The sequence below is a fragment of the Prinia subflava genome, chromosome 3 (assembly GCF_021018805.1).
Source record: "Prinia subflava isolate CZ2003 ecotype Zambia chromosome 3, Cam_Psub_1.2, whole genome shotgun sequence".
Classification (NCBI taxonomy): Eukaryota; Metazoa; Chordata; class Aves; order Passeriformes; family Cisticolidae; genus Prinia; species Prinia subflava.
The window spans coordinates 38,884,743-38,906,827 of record NC_086249.1 but is presented as its reverse complement, the minus strand read 5'-3'; the positions used below and the strand labels follow the sequence as shown (position 1 = coordinate 38,906,827).

Below are 22,085 nucleotides of genomic sequence, written 5' to 3'. Positions count from 1 at the left end.
TCCCTTTGTAGAATTGCTTTCATGGTGAAGAGGAACGGACTGGGAACACAGATCTATAAATATCTTTTGGGATGCTCATCTCTCCTCCCGTGCACTCTGATCAGAGCTCAGCAGAAAGGACTCCAAGGAAAGTGTCTCTTGATAAAATAAAGGCTGCTCGTGTGAAGCTCCCACATATGAATGCCAGGTGACACCCAGCTGTCATGCACTGTCATAATTGCAAGGAGACACAAGCCCTTGGACTGGCTGGTTAATATTAGCCCCGTGCTTTGCAAGCTGAAAGCGCCACAGCCCCATCAGATGTAGTGACTGCCTGCCATCACATCAGCCTGCCCCCGCATCGCATCCGTGCTGAGCCCTGACAAGACCCCAGCGGAGTGCACGGACAGGGCTGGAAATAGTGAAGGGCAGCACGAAGAGAAGGGCAGTGCTGCAGTTTTTAAGACACAGCCTTCATTCTGCACAGCCAAGAGAAAGAGCTGACAGAGCACCGCCTCAAAAACATTTTTTCTTCTTCTTCACAGTGTCAAAGGCCTCACTGAAGTCCAGGCAGACAATATCCACTGCCCTCCTCTCTTCAGGCCAATAACTTCATCACAGGAATCCAGCAAATTGTCAAACATGACTTCCCTTGTTCGAGCCATACTGACCGACTGCTGGCGATTTCACTCTGTGATGTGCCTCAAGATGGCTTCCAGGATTAGCTCATCCATCACCTTCCCAGGGACTGAGGTGAAGCTGACTAACCTGTAGATCCCCCAGTCATCCTTCTTGCCCTTCTGGAAGTTGGGAGTGATGCTGCTTTTTTCCCATCCTTGGGCAGTTCCCCTTATTGCCACGATGGACCAAAGCTGATGGAGATTGCAATGGATCTGCCCTCTCTCTCAGCACCGTGGGTATACCCCACCAGGGCTAATGGACTTAGGTACATGCAGGTTGCTTAAGTATTCCCAGGCTTGGCCCTCATCTATCTAGGGTATATCTTCCTACCTGATTTGGTTTTTGTAGCTCACGTTTGCTGCCATTATCACCTTATTACCTTTTAGGTGGGTACAATTTGATTAATAATTCATTATATAGACTGTTTAGAGCTGAGGTGAGGCTACCTGGGCAGCAGATTCACAGGTCTTTCTCACCCCTCCACTTTGAGAAGTCTCTTATCTGTCAGTGTTCCTACTTTCCATTAGCTCTTGCAAATAATTATCAAACATCTTTGAATCAAAAGTCACTCTGGAGTGAATTTTGTCATCTGTTTGTCAAGTCTCTGGTCCTTTTGGTACTGCAGTTGTCAGGAGGAAAGACGTTGGATCCCTTGACCACCCCAATAACAGGGCAATGCTAATTTTTGCATTCCTCATCCTTGCACACACTGTCAGAGCTTCCTCTTGCCAGCTGTCTTGGCGAGCAGCTTGCAGGCTCCCATTTTCCACTAAGAGGCAGAACTTCAACCACTACATTTTTTCTGCTGTCCACTCCCAATCCCTCAGGAAAACAAACAACAGAGAAAACAAAAAGGAAAGCGAAGGAAGGATCGTTTTTCAGATTAAAAAAGCGATCGAGCCCCAAAGCTGGTGACTGCAAACCCCAACCCACGCAGCCCCCAGGAAGAGCGGGAAGCAGCAAGAACACAAAGGAGCACAGAGCCCGCCCCAGCCGCCGCGGGAATCAGCCGCGGCTCGGCGGCCTTGGGTCGCAGCGCGTCTCTGTGGCGCAATCGGTTAGCGCGTTCGGCTGTTAACCGAAAGGTTGGTGGTTCGAGCCCACCCAGGGACGGGGCGCTAGTTCTTTTGTGGCCCGCAATGCATATTTTCCTGCTCTCGGGTAAGAGGCGGCGGCTGCAAGCGGCCCGCGCCGCCTGTGCACCGGTGCGAACGGCCCGAGACAGCTTTTGGCTCCGGGAGCTCGCCCCTCCTGCCCCGCCGGGAGGGGCTCCAGCCGCAGCGGGTACTCGCAAAGGGGTTCCGGGTGCTGCGTCGCATTGGTCAAGGGGGACTGCAGGGAGAGCTGGATGCAGCGGGAGTTTCCGTAGTGTAGTGGTTATCACGTTCGCCTAACACGCGAAAGGTCCCCGGTTCGAAACCGGGCGGAAACACCATGTTTTTTCTCTTCCCGTGTCACCGCGGCCGTGCTTCCTGGTTCTTTTCACAACGCGCCGACGGCCGCGTGGGGCACAGCCCGCGACCGGGAGGGGGGCAGGGCGAGCGGGGCTGGGGCAGGGCGGGGGGTGTGCTCAAGCCCTGCTTCATTCCCATGTGCGAACCCCTCGGCAAAGGCATTATTCCCTGGAAAGAAGGCCCACAGGAGGGGAAAGGAGCCTCAGCTGAAACGGCCTGAACATCATCAAAAAACTTGGGACAAAAACTGCAACCACTAGCCGTGGGCATTACAGAAGCCCTTTTAGATATTAACTTCCGTAGAACGAATAATATAGACCCAGGTCGGTGGACAAGCATCTCCTGAGGGTTTCTTCAGCCTCTTCCTGGAAAACATATGCTAGAGACACCTGGCCCCTACTTCTTTACACTCCTTTCCCAGGATTTCCTCTCCTTTGTGAGCCCTGTGGCTCCACCGTGTTCTCCTGGGCTGTGCAGCTTCAGCACGTGCCTTGCAAACAACCACACCGTGTTTGTGCACAGCAGTGTGAAACTAAATATGCCTCAAACTCCATCAGTCTCGTTATTCCACTAACCTTCTCTCTTGCTCTGTCTGCGTGCTGTCTTAGATCCATACTTAGACTGGAAGTTCTTCCACTCTGAGACCGAATCCTGGTGGACTTGAAAGCACAGCACACACTTCTGAGCATAAGCAGCTCGAAGGGCAATATGCTTTTCTCTGAGCACAAAGGGGCTCACATCAAGAGCAGCTGCTTAGCTTTGCGAAAGGAACACAGACAAGACACAACGGCTCTTGCTGATATATTGTCAGGAAGGGAATAATTATATAAAGCAAAAAAGTGATGGAAGAATAAATGGCAATACCCAGCCTTGTAAAACATCAAGATAAAAATCAGATTTGTAATCGGCACCACAATAGATTTCTTGAACAGTGCTCTAGCAGGTATGCAGCTAGAAATCCACCCAAGCAGCTCCTTTGCAGATGTGTTGGTTTATTGTAGGCAGGATGCCAGAAGGCAGCCCTGTTTTTCACCCTCTGCTGTGTTATAAGAAGTGTTTGAATGTATGATCAAGCAGTAAGATCTGAATCACAGCACCATCTCTGCAGAGCTGGTTCCAAACTGAGTGCCACGATCCTGCCTTTCCCAAATCAGAAGACACAGAGTAACAAGACTGCAGAGGGATCTGGACAGGCTGGATTGAAGGGCTGAGGCCAGTTTCGTGAGGTTCAACAAGGCTGAGTGCTGGGTCCTGCCCCTGGGTCACAGCAACCCCAGGCAGTGCTACAGACTGGAGGCAGTGAATGGAAAGCTGCCCAGTGGAAAAGGACCTGGGAGTACAGGTCAGTGACAGCTGAACACGAGCCAGCTGTGCCCAGGTGGCCAAGAAGGCCAGTGACTGGCTTGGATCAGCAATGGTGTGGCCAACAGAACCAGAGCAGTGATGGTCCCCTGTCCTTGGCACAGTGGGGTCACACCTTGAATCCTGTGTTCAGTTCTGGGCCCCTCACTGCAAGGACATTGAGGTGCTGGAGCATGTCCAGAGAAGGGCAAAGGAGCTGGGGAAGGGTCTGGAGTGCAAGTCTGATGAGGAGCAACTGAGTGTTTATCCTGGAGAAAAGGAGGCTCAGCGGGGACCTTATTGCTCTCCACATCTACTTGAAAAGAGAGTGTAGCCAAGTGGGGGCAGGCCTTTTCTCCTAGGTAGTAAGAGACAGGATGAGAAGAGATGGTTTCAAGTTGTGCCATAGGAGGTTAGATTGGACATTAGGAAAAATCTCCCCTCTGAAAGGATGGTTAGGAGTTGGAAGAGACTGCCCAGGGAAGTGGTGGACTCACCATCCCTGGAAGTGTTCAAAAAATGTAGATGTTACATTTGGGGATGTGGTTTAAGTGATTAAGATGGCAGTGCTCAAAGCCATTAGACTTTGGGAAATTTACCCTAGAACACTGATAAAACCTCCATAATACAGTGGCCAGCTTCTGAACACTACCTGTACCTGCTATATGCCCACCTGTGTATTTCCAGTTGACAGAAACTACAATACTTTGTATTCTCTTCATGGCAAATTAAGAGCTCCATTAAAAACCTACTCTTAATATAAAACACCCAGTAACATTCAAAATTCCAACTAGTTTCTTTGGTCATGGGGTTTTCATTCAACCTCAGCTGAATTCTCACTTGCACAGGATCAGAGGCAGTAAAACATTGCATCACCTTTAGTTTTCTGTCTCGGAAAAAAAGACAGCCAGGAACATACAGCACCAACAGATTTATTTTCATACCTACTTTAATCTCAAGTGCTATTTGTTTGCTCTTGGAGCTTCTATATATACCTGTACCCACAGAGAATCCCCCACAGCTGCAGACCAACCACTCCCAACTTCCGTTTGTGGAGGGGGTGCCAGTGGTGACCAGAGGTCCTTGCTTCCTTCCCAGAGGTATATCTGCACAGCAGGTGTGCCCCCACACCCTCCTTCCTTGGCCATGAATTTCATTATAAACCTGTCCAGCAGGCCCTCCTCATCCTCCAGCAGGGTCTCTTCCTCCTGTTGCCCTGTGCATTCTGCACCAACCCTGGGTCTGTGCTGTGTCCCAAGCCAGTGGTGAAGGAGCTCCCATATCCCAGCTGCAGGTCATTGCAACCCATAAATAAAAGCTCTCATTTTGGTCAGCTTTTTTGTTTTGTTTTAATTAGGGAATTCACAAATGGGCAAACATTTCACAAGCAGTACACCAGCCCTCAACATTCAGAATTCATTCATTTGTTTTCTATTGTAACATTACCACAGTATTTAAAACAAAGGAGAAGCTCAAGTGCTTCACAATAACTTAAATTTCAAAAATGAAAACATTCACATCAACTGGAAGTACCAGTTGATAACAATGTACCCAATTGCAGCGGAAATAAGTTTACATGGCGATTTCAGGGCCACTGATAGTTTTTCAAAAGCTTTTAAAACCTAGTTCAAACAATCCAAAACCATTAGAATCTGTAGCCATGCCTTGTAATAGCATTATGTTCAACCGGATCTACTGGAAAAGTAAGACGGAGCATTTAATGCTTTGAACTTGGGATCTAAAACAATAAAAAAATGCAGAACACATCTAAACATGTCTGTTATAAAGACCTGCTGACAAAATCCTTCTTATTTCCAAGAACAAGAAAAATGTACAGCTAATCTAACTTGGCATTTAATGCCCTCAGCTTTGTGTCTATGCATTTAAAAAAGAGTCCAATCTAGTAAAATGAAAGCTATACATATCCAGAAACACCAGGGTGTGAATCCCTCTGCTTAGTCACTGCTGTCTTGCCACATTTTTCCATTACTTTCTTCCTACTGACCTTGCCTCTCCTTGGCATCTCACATATGGTCGGGGGTGCACTGCCTGAGTCATGAAAAACTCCAAGTGACAACAGTAATAGGCATTCACTCACAGTTAAATAATTTCTAAGAAACCTTTCCTTTATTAAATGTTTTTGCAGCTATGAAAAACTAACATATACATCTGATATTCTTTCTTAGTGATGAAAAGGTTGGACTGAATGTTACTAACTCTACTTAAAAAAAAACCTGACTCAGAAGATATTCTACCATGTTGTATTTGCAGTTGCCCAGGATAAAAACTCAGTAGGTGCTGTAACTTTAAATAGGAAAATTTCTACCATATATCCAGCTTTTCTTGGATCCAAGGGATGTGTCTATATCAGCAGGAGCTTGAACAGTAATTCTGTAAGGAATTCAATGCCAGCCTAGCAGAATGCCAGCCCCAAGTTTATGTTACAAATGATCTTCATATCAGAAGATGCAAAATTCTCTAATTATAGAAGGTATTTTTTAAAATTTTTCTTTAAATGTTGGCAAAATAATGTCAGGAGTTAAATGGTCCTGTACAATCGCTACTACATGATTAGTATTTCTTACATCATCAAGACTACAGAACCTAATTGTTTTTCAAGCTCACTAGAGTATGGAAGTTTTTCATATTAAAAGCAGCAAAAATTAAGACTCATAGGAGCTTTTAATTAAAATTCATCATCATATCTAACAGCTACAATAACCGCTTCTCAGAAAAATAAAATTCATTAAACCTTGATTTGCTTGTTACAATATTAAAAAACCCCCTCACATGTAAACTGTTCAAGTACAGCCAGTGTGCAATTAAACTAGTTATAAAATATAATTTAGTAGTGCTTTGTTTCAAAATATACATAATACTGAAAAAAACCCCGAGAAACTGAGTATTTACCAAGTTTCAAACAGAGTTTCATCAAAATGAGGTAAATCTATGTCACCTGCCATTGAGCTTGGTGCTGAAATTGAGAACAGGTCTTCAAGAATATCATTTCTTGTAGGACTTTCGAAAGAAAGTTTTTTCACGCACTGTTTGTTTATTGCATCAAGCTCTGAGTTAGCGTCCTTTACAGGACTATGGTAACTGCGGTCCTGACTTGTCACTGCTGCCTGTGGCACACTGCTGCTCTCACTGGGCACGGCCGCTGCCACCCCGCTGTGCACCATTTCCATGTACATCCACTCATCCTCCCTCTTCGGAGCCTCCATGGAAGCAGCAGTCGAAGTAGGGGACAGTAACTCCGCCAGTATTTCATCAGTATTATCACGGCCAGTGCACCCTGGCACAGCGCTTGCATTAAACTCAGATCCATTACCTGTGACATCAATCTGATACTGCAGCTCCCTCAAAAAGCTCTGCAATAATTCACTGTCATTTTGAGATTCAGTCTGTGATGGGGTGCTTGTGTCTCCACTCACAGGTTTTTCCTGTTTCATCTGTTCCACTAATCTATCCAGGGAAGCCAACTTCTTCTTTTTAGCATTAAGTTTTTTTAACAATTTTAGGCGAAGTTTTTTTGTTTTGTCACTGTCTGACTCTTCTGCCTTACCAGAGTTATAACCAGGTGAAGGGAACTGAGTCACTTTACCTGGGGTACCCAACCTACTTTCTGACTTAGTCCAAGTTGGACCTACAGTAGTGGTATGATTCGCTGTTGGAAGACAAGTGCTTGGAGAAAATCCTTTGAAATTTGACAAAGGATGAGTATTATTACTCTGAGAAGCCAGTAACTTTGGGGTCTCAGTTGTTTTCTTTGTACCTCTGCTTTGGAATCCACCAAAGTTACTTGCGCCCTTAATTGGCAGACGAACGTCACTTACTTTTTGCACTGAGGGAGTTTTGCAATTTCTCTCATTCTTGAGAGCTGAGGCACTTGAAGGCATAAAAGAAGTATTCTTGCTTAATAATTTCTTTACCCAGCTTCCTACAAATCCTCCTTTTTGGTCTTTGTGTGAGGGCTGAGCTGAATTACTGGCACCAGAAGAACTGCCCGCTTTAGAATTAACTACAGTTTTGCTTTCATCTTTCAGGTCGAGTGATTTTTGTATAGTATTTTCTACCGCTAAAAACTTCTTGTTTAGCAGTAGTTCTGAATTTAATCCATGTTCTCTGGTAGCTGAATTAGCTCTGTCATTTAACTGACAAGGTGATGAGTCAGATGAATCAGGGTCACGTTTTCTGGGCACAGGAGGAGTAATATTTACTGGGTTCAACTCTTCTACAGGTAAGCTAATACTGGAATTTTCATGTAACATGAATTTATTGTTCACAGCTAGACTTGTTCCAGGAAACTCTCCTGTATATGGAGTGCTAAGTGAAAAAGCTGGTTCCTGCTGTTGTGGTGTGCCCCATCCATCAAGAAGGTTCTTTCCCACCATCTGTCCATTAGGAAGTGATTTATCTTCCGAGTCAACTGGAACTTCTTCAAGCATCAGTGCTACAAGATCATCATCTGCCAGATTTTCTGAACCATGATGAACAATACTTTGGTCCTCAGCCACTTGCTGCTGTTTCTTCTCTGGAGTCTGCAGAGAATCCTCTTTGTGGTGTTCTGCAGGTGTTTTGCTGACAGTGTTCTCAAAACCACAATGCAGCACTCTGGAATTTGAATGTACTTTATTAAGAGGAAAATCTTCACTATTTTTACTTTGGAACTGTGAATTCACTTCTTCTGGCACATGGGATGCTTTCTTTTCCCAGATAACAATATGAATCTCAGAAGGAGGAACTTCAAGTCTTTTATGCGTCTTGCAATATGGACCCTTCAAATCATCACACTCAAGCCAAGTTCCTGAAAAACAGCAACCAGTGCAGAGACTCAGAGACTTTTAAAGTTGAAGTCACTATCCTCACACTTGTCAAGTATTTTTATTAACCCATTCCCTGGACAAGCAGAAAATGGAGGGTTTTTTTTCTCCTGAGAAAACTGGAGACTTCCACTGTAAAAAGATCACATACACGAAGAACTTGCAGCAGTATTATTACAGGTCAGAGTAGGTCAACCATAAAACAAAGCTAGCTAAGGGTGTTTTTTAGCTGAAACATCTTGTCTGAAAATACCCACAAGTCTGAGGTAAGAACCATCTCTCAAGTTTCTCTGCAGACTTTTTCATTGCCAAGGTAGGAGGCACAGGGCCTAAGAAGAAACTGCTCATTTTAATGCTCATCTCCTCACCTGCAAACTGTTCATGAAAGAATATTTTACAGCTTCAAGAATTTTAAAACAGATACATGACATATAGGAGGTTCTTAACTAGGCATTTCCCAGCTGTTCCCTATTCCTATTTCTTTTTTTATCTCTGGGAGTATGACTTAGACAATTTTCATGTTGTCCCAATACTTCATAAGACTGCACCCCATGCTCTTTACAGAGGCATGATTATCAAAATATCACCTTTTCACCTTCCCTGATTATGGATCTCCCACCAGTGGTACAACCATCTTACCATTAGTAATGTTTCTAGCATGGATTTGTGCCTCCCACCCCTGAGGTGCCATAAAGTTCAGATATAAAAAATAACTTCATTAATTGCTTTTAGTACCATAGGTTACCCTGCTTCCAGCCAAGAATGGATGAATCACTGGTTTAAAAATAAACAGTACTATTTGTTCTACAGTCATGGTCAGACTGCATTTTTTAACTTTTATGAAGTTACGAAGGGAAAAAACTCTACAGCCAAATTGCTTTTTCCAGTAAATGCCCTGTAAGACAGCACAGTGAAGTTAAAACAACTGATAAGCAAGGCCCCCAGTTATTCGCAACATTGAGGTATGAAGGTTAGAAGGCAGACAAAAGAACTCTGTTAGTATATATCAACGGTTGAGACTACTGCAGTAACCCATAAAACATTTCATGTAGACTCATGAAATATTATGGTAGATAAGAACCATAAACTTTATCTTATCTCTCTCTTTTATGAGGAAAGGCTGAGGGAGCTGGGCCTGTTCAGCCTTGAAAAAAGACAACTGAGAGGGGACCTCATCAGTGTCTGTAAGTATCCGGAGGGAGGTGTCAGAGGACAAATCCAGGCTCTACCCAGCAGTGCTGAGCAGTAGCACAAGAGGCAATGGGCAGAAACTGATGCATGGGAAATTCAGATGAACACAAGGAAGAACTTTACTGTGCAGTGACTGCACACTGGAACAGAATGCCCAGAGAGGCTGTGGAGTGTCCCTCACAGGAAATATTCAAGAACCATCTGGATGCCATCCTGTGCCATGGGCTCTGGGATGACCCTGCTTGAGCAGAGAAGTTGGATGACCCTGTGTGGTCCCTTCCAGCCTGACCCATTCTGTGATTCTTACCGTCAGCATTCAAAGACCAGCTTATGAAATGCTTCTTATCCTTTTGGTACTGAACAACAGATGTTATTTGGTAGGTATCTTTCTCAAATTGAAATGAATATTTCTTCAGGTTGTTATGTGGCAAGCCTTCCACAAAATGTAATGTTAATATTGAGGGCAGTCTGACAAAGAAACAATAAAGAACAGGTTCATTACAATAAAACAGTGGCTAAAGTTCCCAGTGAAAAAGTAAGACATCTCTAAGAGTATATGGTTCTGCCCTTACTCTTCTACTTCCTCACAGAGTCCTCAGATTGCACAGTAAATGCAAAGGGAAAAGAATAACCCAACTGGACATTCCATTTAATTATAGATTTGGGGAAAAAAAACCCCAAAACCAAATAAGGGATTTGGGAAGTGGGGAAAGGTTGAAGAAAAGCACTCCTGTGCCACAAACACAGTAGCAAAGGACATTGTTCCCAAGTCAAATAAGTAAACAAGTGATCAAACAACTTATATCCAAAAAAGGGGCTGTGAAAAGGCTGACACTGGATATCAGTTGTCTGTATTTACTACTTGATAGTTAAGTATTTATGACCTGGCTCAAACACGTGTGCTGATCAGCATGTTAAACACTGCTCTGTGTCATGTTAAGTAAACGCTATTTGCTATTTCAGCTTTTAAGAATGATCTAAAATCACTTTAGAAGTGAGTACTGATCAGAGCTTAAGGTTTAGAATCTCTGCAAACCCACAGGAACAGTTTGGTTTCAAAAGTCATAGGTTCAATAAATAAGGTCTCAGAACTTTATGTATGTTACTTTTAAGTTCACATATTCAAACTTACTTTTCCAAGATCATCTGTTGTCTTTGAGATGTATTACCACAGCTATTACATGGTCCAATGTGAACAGCGTTAAGTGGATGCCAATCAGGGATTACATTTGTAAATGTTGTTAGTGTTTTCTTCAATCTGGACACACACATATGAAAAGAGTAAGATGAGCTGGTGATCAGAAAACAATAAATATACATACTTTACCAGGAAACAAGTTATAAAAACATCATGGCAAACCCAAATTCTATTCATGTTCATGCCATTGGTGTGGAATTCACTGTGACAGCATCACATCCAAGCCTGTCCTGAATTCAGTTCTGCCAAACAGCATCAGTCACAATTTGTCTTCAGCAGCCCTGTGGCCTTCAGTTTCACATTATTTGCTTTTTCTCCCTTTTAATGTTATCTCTGTTTCCTTTTCTACATAAGACAGAGCTTGTACCAGGGTCTGCATAATTTACTAGCTAATACAGAATCTCAAGAAGAGAAGAAAGCAGTAACAAATTACCTGAGAATCCATGTTATACAAGGTCTTGTTTTTAAAAACCAGTACATTCATAGCGGAGATTACACAGAGGTTACATTGTGCAAAAATACAATGTATGGGATATTACAGTGAAGTAACATACTTTGTTCATTCATTAGCCACAGAAAGGACTTCCTCTATATTCAAACAAAACTACAGTTTTCAACTTATAAAAAAGCACAGAATGTAACAAAGGCTCTTGAAGACATCCTATTAACCAGGGCTACAGATTAACTTTCCAGAGTAACAGATAGAATTAATCTCATTTCACTTGAGGGTCTAGAATTTTATTACATAAACCTAAGATAATGGAGAGAAACAGGTGTTTTTCAAATAAAATGAGCTGTCTTCTGAAGGTGTCTCTTTCTTCCTGTTGACTATAAAAGGAGCCTAAATTAGGAGCTTCTAAAAGGAGCTTGTACCTGCTGCTACACAGAATTAAATTCTTAGGCAACTACTCCCCTGTAATAGTATTTTGAAATAGATAAACTATGTTAGAGAATCTCTGATTCTCTGTAACCCAAATGAATATTCCAGGTATTTTTCAACAGCAGAAGTGTCCTAGTTATACATTCTTTAAACCACAACTATTTTTATACTCTCAGCAAAATATCAGTGAGCATGTCCAGAGACTCACACGGTTACCTATTGTTCCTTTCTTAACTAATTGGTAAGATGGTTGCTTAAGACATGAAATAACAGTAAACTATTTGTAAATGAAAAAGCAGATCATGTAAAACTTCAACAACAACCTTAAACCTCGAAATCTGAAGAAAACCAACTATTATATACAGATTTGAAAAGGTAAGGTAGAACAGCTATATAAAAATCTCACCGGTCCTGATATTTGTGGCCACAATTTACACATTCAAACTTCCATGAAAACGAATACAAGAATAGTTTCTCTGCTTGTTGATCCACTTGTAAGAGTAGCTGAAGTGCAAACACTGGATTCTCCACATTACCTTCAAAGATGGAGAAAAAAATGGTCACTAGATATGTGAAATCACCTTTCAGTACCTCAAAAAGGAAGAAGATAAGCTTATTACTTATTACTTATAAATTTCAGTTATTATTTCAAGGCTCTATTTGTAATTCTTACAGCAAAGGGATTGATCCATGTTATTAGGTTGCTACCAGTGACAATTTCGTGACTACAGCATAATTACAAAGATTATCTGCTCTCTGAAAAGTCAAAATGAGCAAAAGACAAACCAGCTGACCACACTGTAAAGTATGTGCAAGTCACCAATAGAAACAAATGTATTTCCAAACTTTCTTGTATGCATACATACACACATGCTTTTATGTATGACATAAAAGACTTTACATCTAGGGTTTCCTGAAAGTAATTACTGAGATGCTGCACTAATTACTTACCCGATTCACACCTCAGCTGAGGCTGAAGTTCTGTAAACATTATGTTTCTGATTTCATTGAGCTGAGATTCTGCTTTTGGAAGAACATCTAAAGAAAGAAATACATATTTCTTCATGTAGTCATGTGTAACAGGCTCCACACCTTTTCACACACACATGTACCCTAGCATGCACTCCCTCTCTGCAGACCAATGCCGTTCATATTGACCCATACTTGCCTAAGACTTGTTGGCAGAACAGCCAATTCTTGGTATTAATCGATTTGAAAATTACAGAAGAATTTACACAAGTTACTCACAGTTTACTGCTGTCTGCTGACTCAAAACTACTTGCTCTGACTTAAATTATGACTAAGGGCCTGCACCAACAACTTTGTAGTAACAATTTTTAAGGATAGTGTGACCACACATTACAAATCCTGAAGATTCAGAGATTAAAAGAAAACTGTAAAACTTAATCATTAAGACCAAAAGCACAAAAATGTGCTTACATGCTTTCTAAGGTTATACAAGTCAAATAATAAAACATCTAAATGTATTGCTTCAGATTAAATATCAATTTCTTAAGTGAGCCTTTAAAATAGTACAAATCAATTTAAAAATAACTTTTTACTTTATATATCTTAGTATTTTAATTTTGCATGTTGTTTAAACAAGTACATTCTTTAAGCATGAGCAAGAACATAATTTCTACTACATAATCATGATCATAACCTGCAGAAATTAAAGGAAATATTTAGAAATATCCTTATTACATATAAACTGTATAGAAAAAAGGAAACTAAGTTTCTTGCAGCTATACTGCTTTTGATTGCTTTTAAAAACAGCTGTAAAAAATACTGTAACATTACACAGAAAAGCAGAATGAATTCTACACCTGTTCTCCACAAAAACACTCTTCATCCAATCCTCTCTCCACTGTTACCCAAATAAACTAATTTGTTTTGCAGCAATTGAAATGGTTTAAATTCTTTCAAAATAACACTGTATTCCAACACTTAACATTCACATTTAAGGGTTACTTCACACCAGAGCTCCTTTGCAAACACAGCTTAACAAAGAAAAACATCTCAGACAGGTTCTAGGATGGCAGAAGGCTTCCCAGTAACAGCTGAATACGTAAACTCAAGCAGCCTGACTTCCTGGTAAGCACAGTACAGGAACTCATTAAGAATATTTTGGGGTTTTCTCCCCACTTTGTAACATAGGTTAAATCACTTTTTATACACATTAATTTTCCCAGGAAAGATAGCATCTTATTCAAGTTACCTAGTGCTGTTCTATGACTATGGTTTATATATTCAAAGACACATAGTCCAACAGAATGTCCACTGAAATTCAGGAGAGGTACTGGCTAACCAGAGAGCTTTATTCCTTCTGTAACAGATCACATCTTACCAGTTTAGACTTATGACACCAGTGGTCGAGTTCAAGAGAAATAAAAAACCCATGATCCTAGTTTAGGAGTCTTAAACAGAATCCACAGAACAGAAAATGACCAAAGGCCACACCAGCAGCATACAGTGACACATCCTCCTCAGTTACAGTCCTTCAACATGTTAGGCTGAGCTGACTTGTTAACCCCCTGTTAAGGGTTACTGTGTACTCACTAACCCTTCCAGACTACATGATCCAGGTGAATGTGTTTGACTCCTTCTGACTGAGGCAGGTTAGGAAACACTGTCATCTACAGCAGCTTGCAGACCTCAGGGGCAGCATTCCTTCCATGAGCACAGACGGAGCTAGAGAGGAACTTAGATTCCCAGCTTTACTATTTTCGGTGTGACAGCGCAAATGCCCACTTACACACAGATATAAATCACAACAGAAATTGTTCTGAAGATCAAGATTAGAACAGTATCCCAACATGTTAACCAACAGAGGGCAAAGAAAAAAAGTAAGAGTGAATTACATAAATAATTTATAATATCTTTATGTTGAATATGACAAAAAATTCAAGAGATGCTAGGTGTTTGATGCCTTCAAAGAGTGCATGTTTGCCCCAAGAAAAACCATTTCAGACATCACCAGGATTTTGCTATATTCTGCAAATTCATGGTAATAGTCGTATTTTTTGTGACCTTGAAAGAGAACAGAGGCATATATAAGTGCACTGTACTGAATTCCACATATTTGTAGCAAATGAGTCTGACTATGAGGAAACAGCAGCTAAATTTACTCACCTTTTACTTTACTCCTTTTACAGGTATTCAGAAGAACAGATGCTTGATTATACTTTGTTACAAGTTTCTGGAGTAAACATTTTCCATAGTTATGTTCCTCTGCTAGAGCAGATTTTAATGTTTCTAAGTGTACCAGTGCTGACAAAATACAATCTAACCAGCAGAGATTATGTGTGCTTCTCCACTGAAGACACAAATCTCTGTTATTATTGGAATCTTTCTTCTCTTTGAGTGGAATTTCAGATGCTGTTGATAAAAGCTCAGAATTTGGCAATAGTTCTGTTTTGAGACTAGAAGTCTTTGGTGGACTTTCTTGGTAGTTGTTGGTCTTGGTGGTTGTTTCAAAATCCACCTTCTGCATGCTGGACCCCACATGGTTGCCAGGGTTTTGCTGGTCATTTTGTAATACATCACCTAGGCTTGCCTTGGGAATACACAAACTGTTCTGGTAGCTTTTCACAATGGAGTCTGCATTAATGGTATGCTCAACATTGAGCACATTATTAGTTCTTGCTTTTTTTGGATCTGATTCAACAGCAGAAAAGTCACTGGTATCACCCAATTTCCTTTTCTTGTGAGTAGATGGAACTTGATGATTTTCTGAACCAGTAGAAGTGATTATGCTGTTTAATGGTTTATAACCAAGTGGGTAGATACACTAAAGGAAAGAAAGAAGGTTACAGTGAAATCTACAATGCAATTCCAGGTGAACAAGAGCTAAAGAACATAATAATAAACATATTTTTACAATGGAGTTGAATCACAGAATCATAAAATGGCTTGGTTTGGAAAGGACCTTACAGACCAGTTCCAAATCCCCTGCCATAGGCAGGGACACCCTCTACTGGTGGACCAAGTTGCTTAGACCCCCACACAACCCAGCCATAGGGACATCTGTTAAGTGATATTTTAATTATTCAACACAGGTATGACAGGAAGAGTGAGTTAGCCCACCACTGTCTTATAAACAACTGTGAAATAAATGTATCAGTAGTAACATTTCAACACTGCTTTTCCAGTAAATTCTTCCAACCTCTGCAAACAAGCTAATTTTGCTAAGAAAGTCCTCTTGTCTTATTCTGCTAAATCCATTCCTTTAGGGCACAGTTTTGACATTATTACCTCATACCTGAGAGACTGGTGCCCAAATTGTCAGGGTATCTTTCAGGCTAGCTCAATGACCAGGTGGCAACCAGAATACAGATAAATCCCTATTATCAGTCTCTGGAACTATAGTATAATTAGTTAAAAGCAGGAAAGAATGGGAAAACCAACTCTGAGACCAATATCTAGTCTAGTTTCTACTAATTTAAGGGCACTGTTCTGTTTGGGATTGCTATATCCTCCCCACATGCACGAGGCAGTGAAGGGAGAGGTAGCAAAATCACAACTCAAATATTAAGCAGCAGAAAAATCCAGCTAAGGTTAAAATTAAAAAGGGGGAAAAAATAAAAAAAATTAATTACAATTATAAGCCTATTTGCATTACCCAGACTTAAAGAAGTAAAAATGGGAGACTCAGATCTGCTAGAGTGATGCACTAGTTACATGGATTATCAAATATTCACCTTCTACTCTGACTTGTACATAAAATTATTTAGTACCACTTGTGATCCCCTGTTACATGAGAAGAACCCTTCTTTATTTCATTTAATTTCTGCTTTTTAATCCTTTAGGGTAGCTACTTTAGTGTCTAAACCCTGCATATACACAGGTTAGTTCTGTTTTTCCCCATTTGCATGCGAATGTCCTGCAGCATACAGATGCAGAGGGGTCCCATTTCAACAGTCTGCTAACCACCAACAAAATCATGGACTTAGAGAGGTGTAACTGCTGTAGGTGAAGGCCTCTGCAGGGCCAAATAAAACCCTTTCTTAGTGTAATACCTGAGGATTTTCACAAAGGAAAATGGACTCCTGAAAATTAAGGCGGTAAGTCCGTAAACCTTGGATCTGACCCTTCTCTTTGCAGACTGGACAATACTCATGTGCAGTTGTTTCTGCAGGATCACAGTTCTAAAATAAAAACAAACCAAGAAAGATAAAGCAGCACAAATGCATGTATTTCATACATTATCTCATGGTAAGACATACTTATCAAGATACAAAATCATTGTTCAACTCAGTGATATCACACAATACAATATAAAAGCAAACTACATTGGTTTCTTTTTTATTATTTTTAATATATTTGTATGGTAGCATGATTTAAATAAATTTATTTATTTTTTTTAATATTCAAAAAAGTGTCTTTAACAACACAATTACGCACATTTTATTCTACTTGAACTAAACCACAGGACCCTTATTGCCAGGGAACACAATCTCAGATCTTTGAATGACAAATCAATTTTCATAGGAATGCAAACAGATGTAAAAATAGTGCCAGTAAAAAAACACTGGCACATATTTACTTAGAACAATCTTTCGCCATTGTTATAGATTTCCGTGGAAAATAATTTTGAGATTTTTTTTTGTAAAATTAAGACCAATTAAAAATCTCTCAAAACAGAGAAAAATATGAACTTTGCACATATGTAAAACAAGTGTCAACTGACTTTTCCCAAATACCCCACCATGTGGAGTGTCGATTTCCCTATACCAGTCCCTTCTCCAATCACTTGCAAACCATTTGTAGTCTTCTGGGTATCCATCATTCTGAGCCACTGGCTAATTTATGTCACTTGTAACAATGTCATGACCACTAAGGATTTTTCAAAGACTCCTGAAAAATAAGAAGTGAATAAAACAATTAAAGAAAAATTAGACTGAAGTTTGGGGAAAAAATACCAACAACAATGCAGCTTGCATAATTTGTGGAAATTAATTCAGAAGAGTATTTCCTAAACTGAAAATACTTTTTTTTTTTTTGTTCTAGTGCAGACTGTGAACTCAAAACTTTAAATTAAGAACTACAGCACCCAATCCTGCTGCTGTTGAATTGAATCTAACTAGAATAAACATATATCTCTTCAAGATGCACGAGGAAGTTGTTGAATTGCAAAGTCACCAATGCAGTATCTTTTCTTCAGCCACAACTCTTCCCTTTTTATTACTTCACTGAAAAAGATTCTCTCCCACACCATGATGTCCTTTCAACCTTTTTATACAGCACAGCAGTAACTCCTTACAAAAAAATTCTCCAGGCATTCTTGAGATCAGTGTAAATACTAGTTCAACCTAAACCTACTTATAATATTTGGGAAGGAGAGACCCTAGAGAACCCCATGGAATGCTAAAAACCAACAGAGCAGGAATTTAAAAAGCACAACAGAAAAACACAACCACTCACAACACCACAGATTTCAAATCAGATCCCCACAGCAACTTAAGAGTGGGTCAAAATGAGATGATATCCTACTGACACTTTCAGTGTGTCCAGCAGCACTTTTCAGCATTATCAGGCTGCAGCATGTAGAGATCGTATTCCCTGACTGATGAAACGAATGGTTGCAATAGAAGGCAAGAATATAAAAATATCAATCCATGTGCCTTAGAGCACGTTTAGCTTTCAAAGCAATGTTGTAGGGTGCACAAGCAAACAGCACGATCCAGGGCTCATGCAAGGTGAAAATTAATGAATTAGCTCAAGGTATACAAGCTTGTTGGAGTATAAAGGAAAGACAAGCACCCCGACTGCTCACCCAGCGGCAACAGTGCTATCACACTGCAACTCAACTCTGTTATCATATATTTATTCTAGAAGTTGACTTGCTTTATACAAGTTGTACAGATAATAACCTTTATCACAGGATATATAATACTAAAAGACATAACTTTTTCTTTCAAGGGACTTTTAGTCAATTCCTTGGCAGGGAGCAGTCTCAGTGCTCCAGAGTAAATAAAAACAGATCACATGACAAAAACTCCTGAGAAATTTCTCACCACAAAAATTCAACACACACTGAAAAGGTTAGTAACATTAAGAGCCTGCAGGTCATTCCATTTTAAGCATGCCCCTTGGTTTTATAAAACATATTTATTTCTTTGCAAGGCCCTGTTAACCCAATCTCAAAAGGAAAGCAACTTCTTGTGGGTTTTTTTTGGTTGTGTTCAGTTTCTGTTACTTCTGCTCTTTTTAAAGCTTAAATACCAAGATGTATAAGATATTCTGAGATCTACAATACCTCCCCCAGGTATAATCACCCAGCCAATGGTACTACAATATTGAAATAAAGACTTCAATTTCTCTTACAAATACAATAACATAAAAAAAATATTATCCTTCTAGTTCAAAGACAAACACAACAAAAAAATAAAATGGGTCTGCCAGTACTAGATGTGCAGAGTGGTACCAAGAGGCCTGTACTCTTCAAAGTTGTTAACAGCAGAGGAAGGTATTGGTGATCTTTGCACAATGTACAAACACTGGGCATCAGATCAACAGCGCCAAGAAAAACAGCCAAGTAAAAGACTGCTGCATTCAGCACTGCAACAACTGAACTACTGCACTGTAGCCAGGTGCAATAACTGCAGCACAGATGGGAAAGTACACAGGAACGCACACTCAACCTTACTAGGTCATGTTCTAAACAATTAATGCTACTTTCCTTCTTCAAGTCTGAATATTGAAAAATGTAATGCAAAATAGGCTATGGATGTGACTTAATTATCGTTATGCTGTGGCCGCACTTCCTTGAGTAGATGAGTTGATCTAACAACTTGCTGCTGCAGAACAGGGGCATCACTTCTCTCTTTTATTTCTCTTCTGCCCACTTTCCTTGAGCTCATGTCCTATCAGACTTTTTATTAACTAAATGAACTCACAAAACATCAGAAAACTTAGTAAAGCACCAGTTTTTCTGCTATTCCAGGGAATGAAATTGGCCTATGAAAACTACAATGACCTAGGCAGGGCAGAAAGAAAATAAGGAGAAGATGGAGGATTAGAAACATATGGGCTTGAAATAAAACTTAAATGCCCAAGGATCTGGCTGGATGGCCGTATCCAAACGGCTTCAGCTCAATGTATCAAGCACAAACCTATTTATTATTATTATTTTTATTAATAAACCTGCTGTTTATTATCTTCAGCAAAGAGACACAGACTGTGGGATCTGGATTCTGCCCCTCCAGTCTGCTCTGGTGACATCCCACCTGAAGTGCTGGGAACTGAGTAATGATGTGGACCTGCTGGAGCGAGTCCAGATCGCCTCTCCTATGAAGAAAGGCTGTGAGAGCTGGGATTGTTCAGCCTGGAGAAGAGCAGGCTCTGGGGAGAAGAGCTCTCTCTTACTGCAGTCTTTCAGTAAAACCCTTAAAAAGGCTTATGAGGAAGAGAGACCTTCTACTGGCATCTGTAGTGATGGTACCATGTGCAGTGGTTTTAAATTTAAAGAGGGCAGATTTAGATTCGATCAAAAGAAGAATTTCTGTACAATCAGGATGGTGAGACACTAGGAGAGGTTGCTCAAGGAAGCTGTGGATGTCTCATCATTGGAAATGTTCAAGGTCAGGTGGGACAGAGCTTAGAAGAACCGGGTCTAGTGGAAGGTGTCCCTGTCCACAGCAGGAGGGTTGGGACTAAGTGATCTTTAGAGGTCCCTTCCAGCCCAAACCATCACATCAAACAATTCTATGAAAAAAGGGACCTGGGCCTTTTTGATAATAACTGTGCCTCGTGAATTAAAATCAGTTACAAACTGCAAAAAGCAGGCAACAACAGTGATTACACTATAGTGAAGAGACTATCTCCTTGTTTAACAGCTAAAAGGACATTTTAAAATAACCTTTTTATAAATCACCTTACAAGTCTTGTTTCCTTCATCAAGGGGATGTTGAAAAGATTAAAAAAACCAAATGTGAAGGAAAAAAAAGTGTTGTTCGTTACCTTCCTGTTCTTTACACAATAACTACAAATATCCAAATCCCAGTCCATCCCTCAAAAATTGACAGTTTTGGCTACAAAATACATTTTGTTACATGCAACAGTAACATCGTTCCTGTGAGAAAGCAACTCTCTCTCCAGCACAGACTGTAAACGCTGGGCAGAACTGCAAGGCTCCATGGTGTGGGAGCAAACACGAATTCCTTTCCTGAAAATAGCCTAACATAGACTAAGCAAATAAAGATAAAGCTGGTGACACTGCACACCGAACCAGCGTGCAACGTCATTACTCCACTGTTCTAAGACTTTGTTCTACAGACAGACTACTTCTCTGAGCTCTCCACACATTAAATGCTTTTGTGGGTGTATGACCAGGGATGGGGACTACGTTTTGCTGGCACATCACTCAGTCCTTCTGAAACAATAATGCGAGTGTGGGAAAAACACAGCCTGGACTAGTGCGGTTTATTATAGCTGCAGCTAAGAGGCAATATTTCAGGAAGGCAGGCGATCTGTGTCCCAAGGCAGTGGAAATGAGAGGCACGGGGGGAGGATTCCACCTAAGCAGCCGTCAGGGCAGGGCCGGCCCAGCGCGGGGCTGCTGCCCTCCCTCCCACACCGAAATGTGCTCGGCTTTTTCAGATAAACCTAAGGGTAAACTGCCTCCCGAGTTCTTATTCCACATCCAGAGCGGTCCACACGCTACGGAAAGACTGCAGAAGAAAAAGAGGCGTTCACAGAGTTAATCGCCGAACGCTACAACACCGTGCCAGGGGCGGACGCGTGCGGACACACGCGGGACCTCCCCGGGCGCGCCGCCGACGGCCGAGGCGCGGAGGGCCTGCACCCCTCCCGCGCTCCTACTGACATGAAATACTCAGTCGGCATTTCGGGACCCGCCAGACCCCCCCGCTCTCCGCCGCGGCCGCACCGAAGGCACCGGGGCAGGCCGGGCCCGCCGCTCCCGGCGCCGGCCGAGCCCCGGCCCGCTGCGCTCGGCGGCTCCGCTCTCACCTGCGGCCGCCGCCGCTCCCGGCTCCCGCCGCTGCCCCGGGCCCCGCCGCGGGTCGCCGCCGCCGCCGCCGCCGCCCCCCGCGCGGCCGCTGCCGCTGCGCAGCTTCCGGCGCGCTCCCGCCTCCATGCGGGCCCGCCCCGCTCCCGGCTGCCAGCGGAGGCGGGGCCACCGCCGGGCGGGCCCGGCTGCGCCGAGCGGGGCCGGCGGCGCCCGAGGTATTTCGCGCTCCCTCCCTCTCTCCTGCCCGCCCTTCCGTCACTCGGGCGGCGCGGTGGGAGGGACGGCGGCGGGCCCGGTCCTGCGGCGCCTGCCCGGGCTGGGAGGGGCCCGCAGCCGCTCCCCCCGCAGTGAGGGCCGGGAGGCGGCGGCCCCGCTGCGCTCGCCCCGGTGGCGGGAGGGGCCGCGCCGGCGCTCGGCGCGGTGCCCGGGGCAGAGAGTTGATGATTAACCTGCGGGCCATTGAATACCTGCCCAAAGTCGCGCCCAGGGTGGGGTTTAACCTTGTCCGAGGCTCGGCGCCTCCCGTGTGACTCTCTGCCCGAGGCCCTGGGGCGGCCAGTTCTGC

The 22,085-nt window shown here is 42.3% G+C and overlaps 1 protein-coding gene, 1 long non-coding RNA gene and 2 other non-coding genes across 8 annotated transcripts in view; 3 read left to right on the top strand and 1 right to left on the bottom strand.

The window, feature by feature from the left end:
* The first annotated feature begins 1,699 nt into the window (after positions 1–1,699).
* On the top strand, positions 1,700–1,773 carry TRNAN-GUU (transfer RNA asparagine (anticodon GUU)). Its single transcript has one exon. It is a non-coding gene; the product is annotated as a tRNA-Asn (tRNA).
* A 246-nt stretch (positions 1,774–2,019) lies between these two features.
* On the top strand, positions 2,020–2,092 carry TRNAV-AAC (transfer RNA valine (anticodon AAC)). Its single transcript has one exon. It is a non-coding gene; the product is annotated as a tRNA-Val (tRNA).
* Positions 2,093–4,779: 2,687 nt separating this feature from the next.
* On the bottom strand, positions 4,780–21,657 carry USPL1 (ubiquitin specific peptidase like 1). Of its 4 annotated transcripts, none has more exons than XM_063394744.1 (9): positions 21,520–21,657; positions 17,308–17,403; positions 16,566–16,694; positions 14,680–15,337; positions 12,499–12,585; positions 11,954–12,083; positions 10,602–10,727; positions 9,777–9,937; positions 4,780–8,262 (listed from the first exon to the last, which is right to left on the bottom strand). In XM_063394744.1, exons 2-9 carry the CDS (start codon positions 17,308–17,310, stop codon positions 6,362–6,364), a joined length of 3,195 nt encoding a protein of 1,064 aa, XP_063250814.1. In that variant the 5' UTR covers positions 17,311–17,403; positions 21,520–21,657; the 3' UTR covers positions 4,780–6,361. The 4 variants fall into 4 exon arrangements, with proteins under 4 accessions (XP_063250814.1, XP_063250813.1, XP_063250815.1 ...); XM_063394743.1 differs by having other exon boundaries at positions 17,308–21,218; positions 21,520–21,641; XM_063394745.1 differs by having other exon boundaries at positions 17,237–21,600.
* LOC134549199 (uncharacterized) overlaps positions 21,656–22,085 on the top strand; it is a 44,016-nt gene continuing 43,586 nt past the window's right edge. Inside the window, exon 1 of one of the 2 annotated variants that reach the window (XR_010080020.1) lies at positions 21,656–21,735. This is a non-coding gene — a long non-coding RNA (uncharacterized LOC134549199). The remainder of the gene's footprint in view (positions 21,736–22,085) is intronic. The other variant, XR_010080021.1, reaches the window with a different exon arrangement.

Excerpts from the sequence above, each read along its gene's own strand:
- USPL1 (XM_063394745.1), bottom strand. The coding sequence starts at position 17,335 with ATGATGGATACCCAGAAGACTACAAATGGTTTGCAAGTGATTGGAGAA. Across the intron at positions 16,695-17,236 it reads TGGTGGGGTATTTGGGAAAA|AACTGTGATCCTGCAGAAAC; the intron begins GTCAGTTGACAC and ends TTTTTATTTTAG. Across the intron at positions 15,338-16,565 it reads TCCTTTGTGAAAATCCTCAG|TGTATCTACCCACTTGGTTA; the intron begins GTATTACACTAA and ends TCTTTCCTTTAG.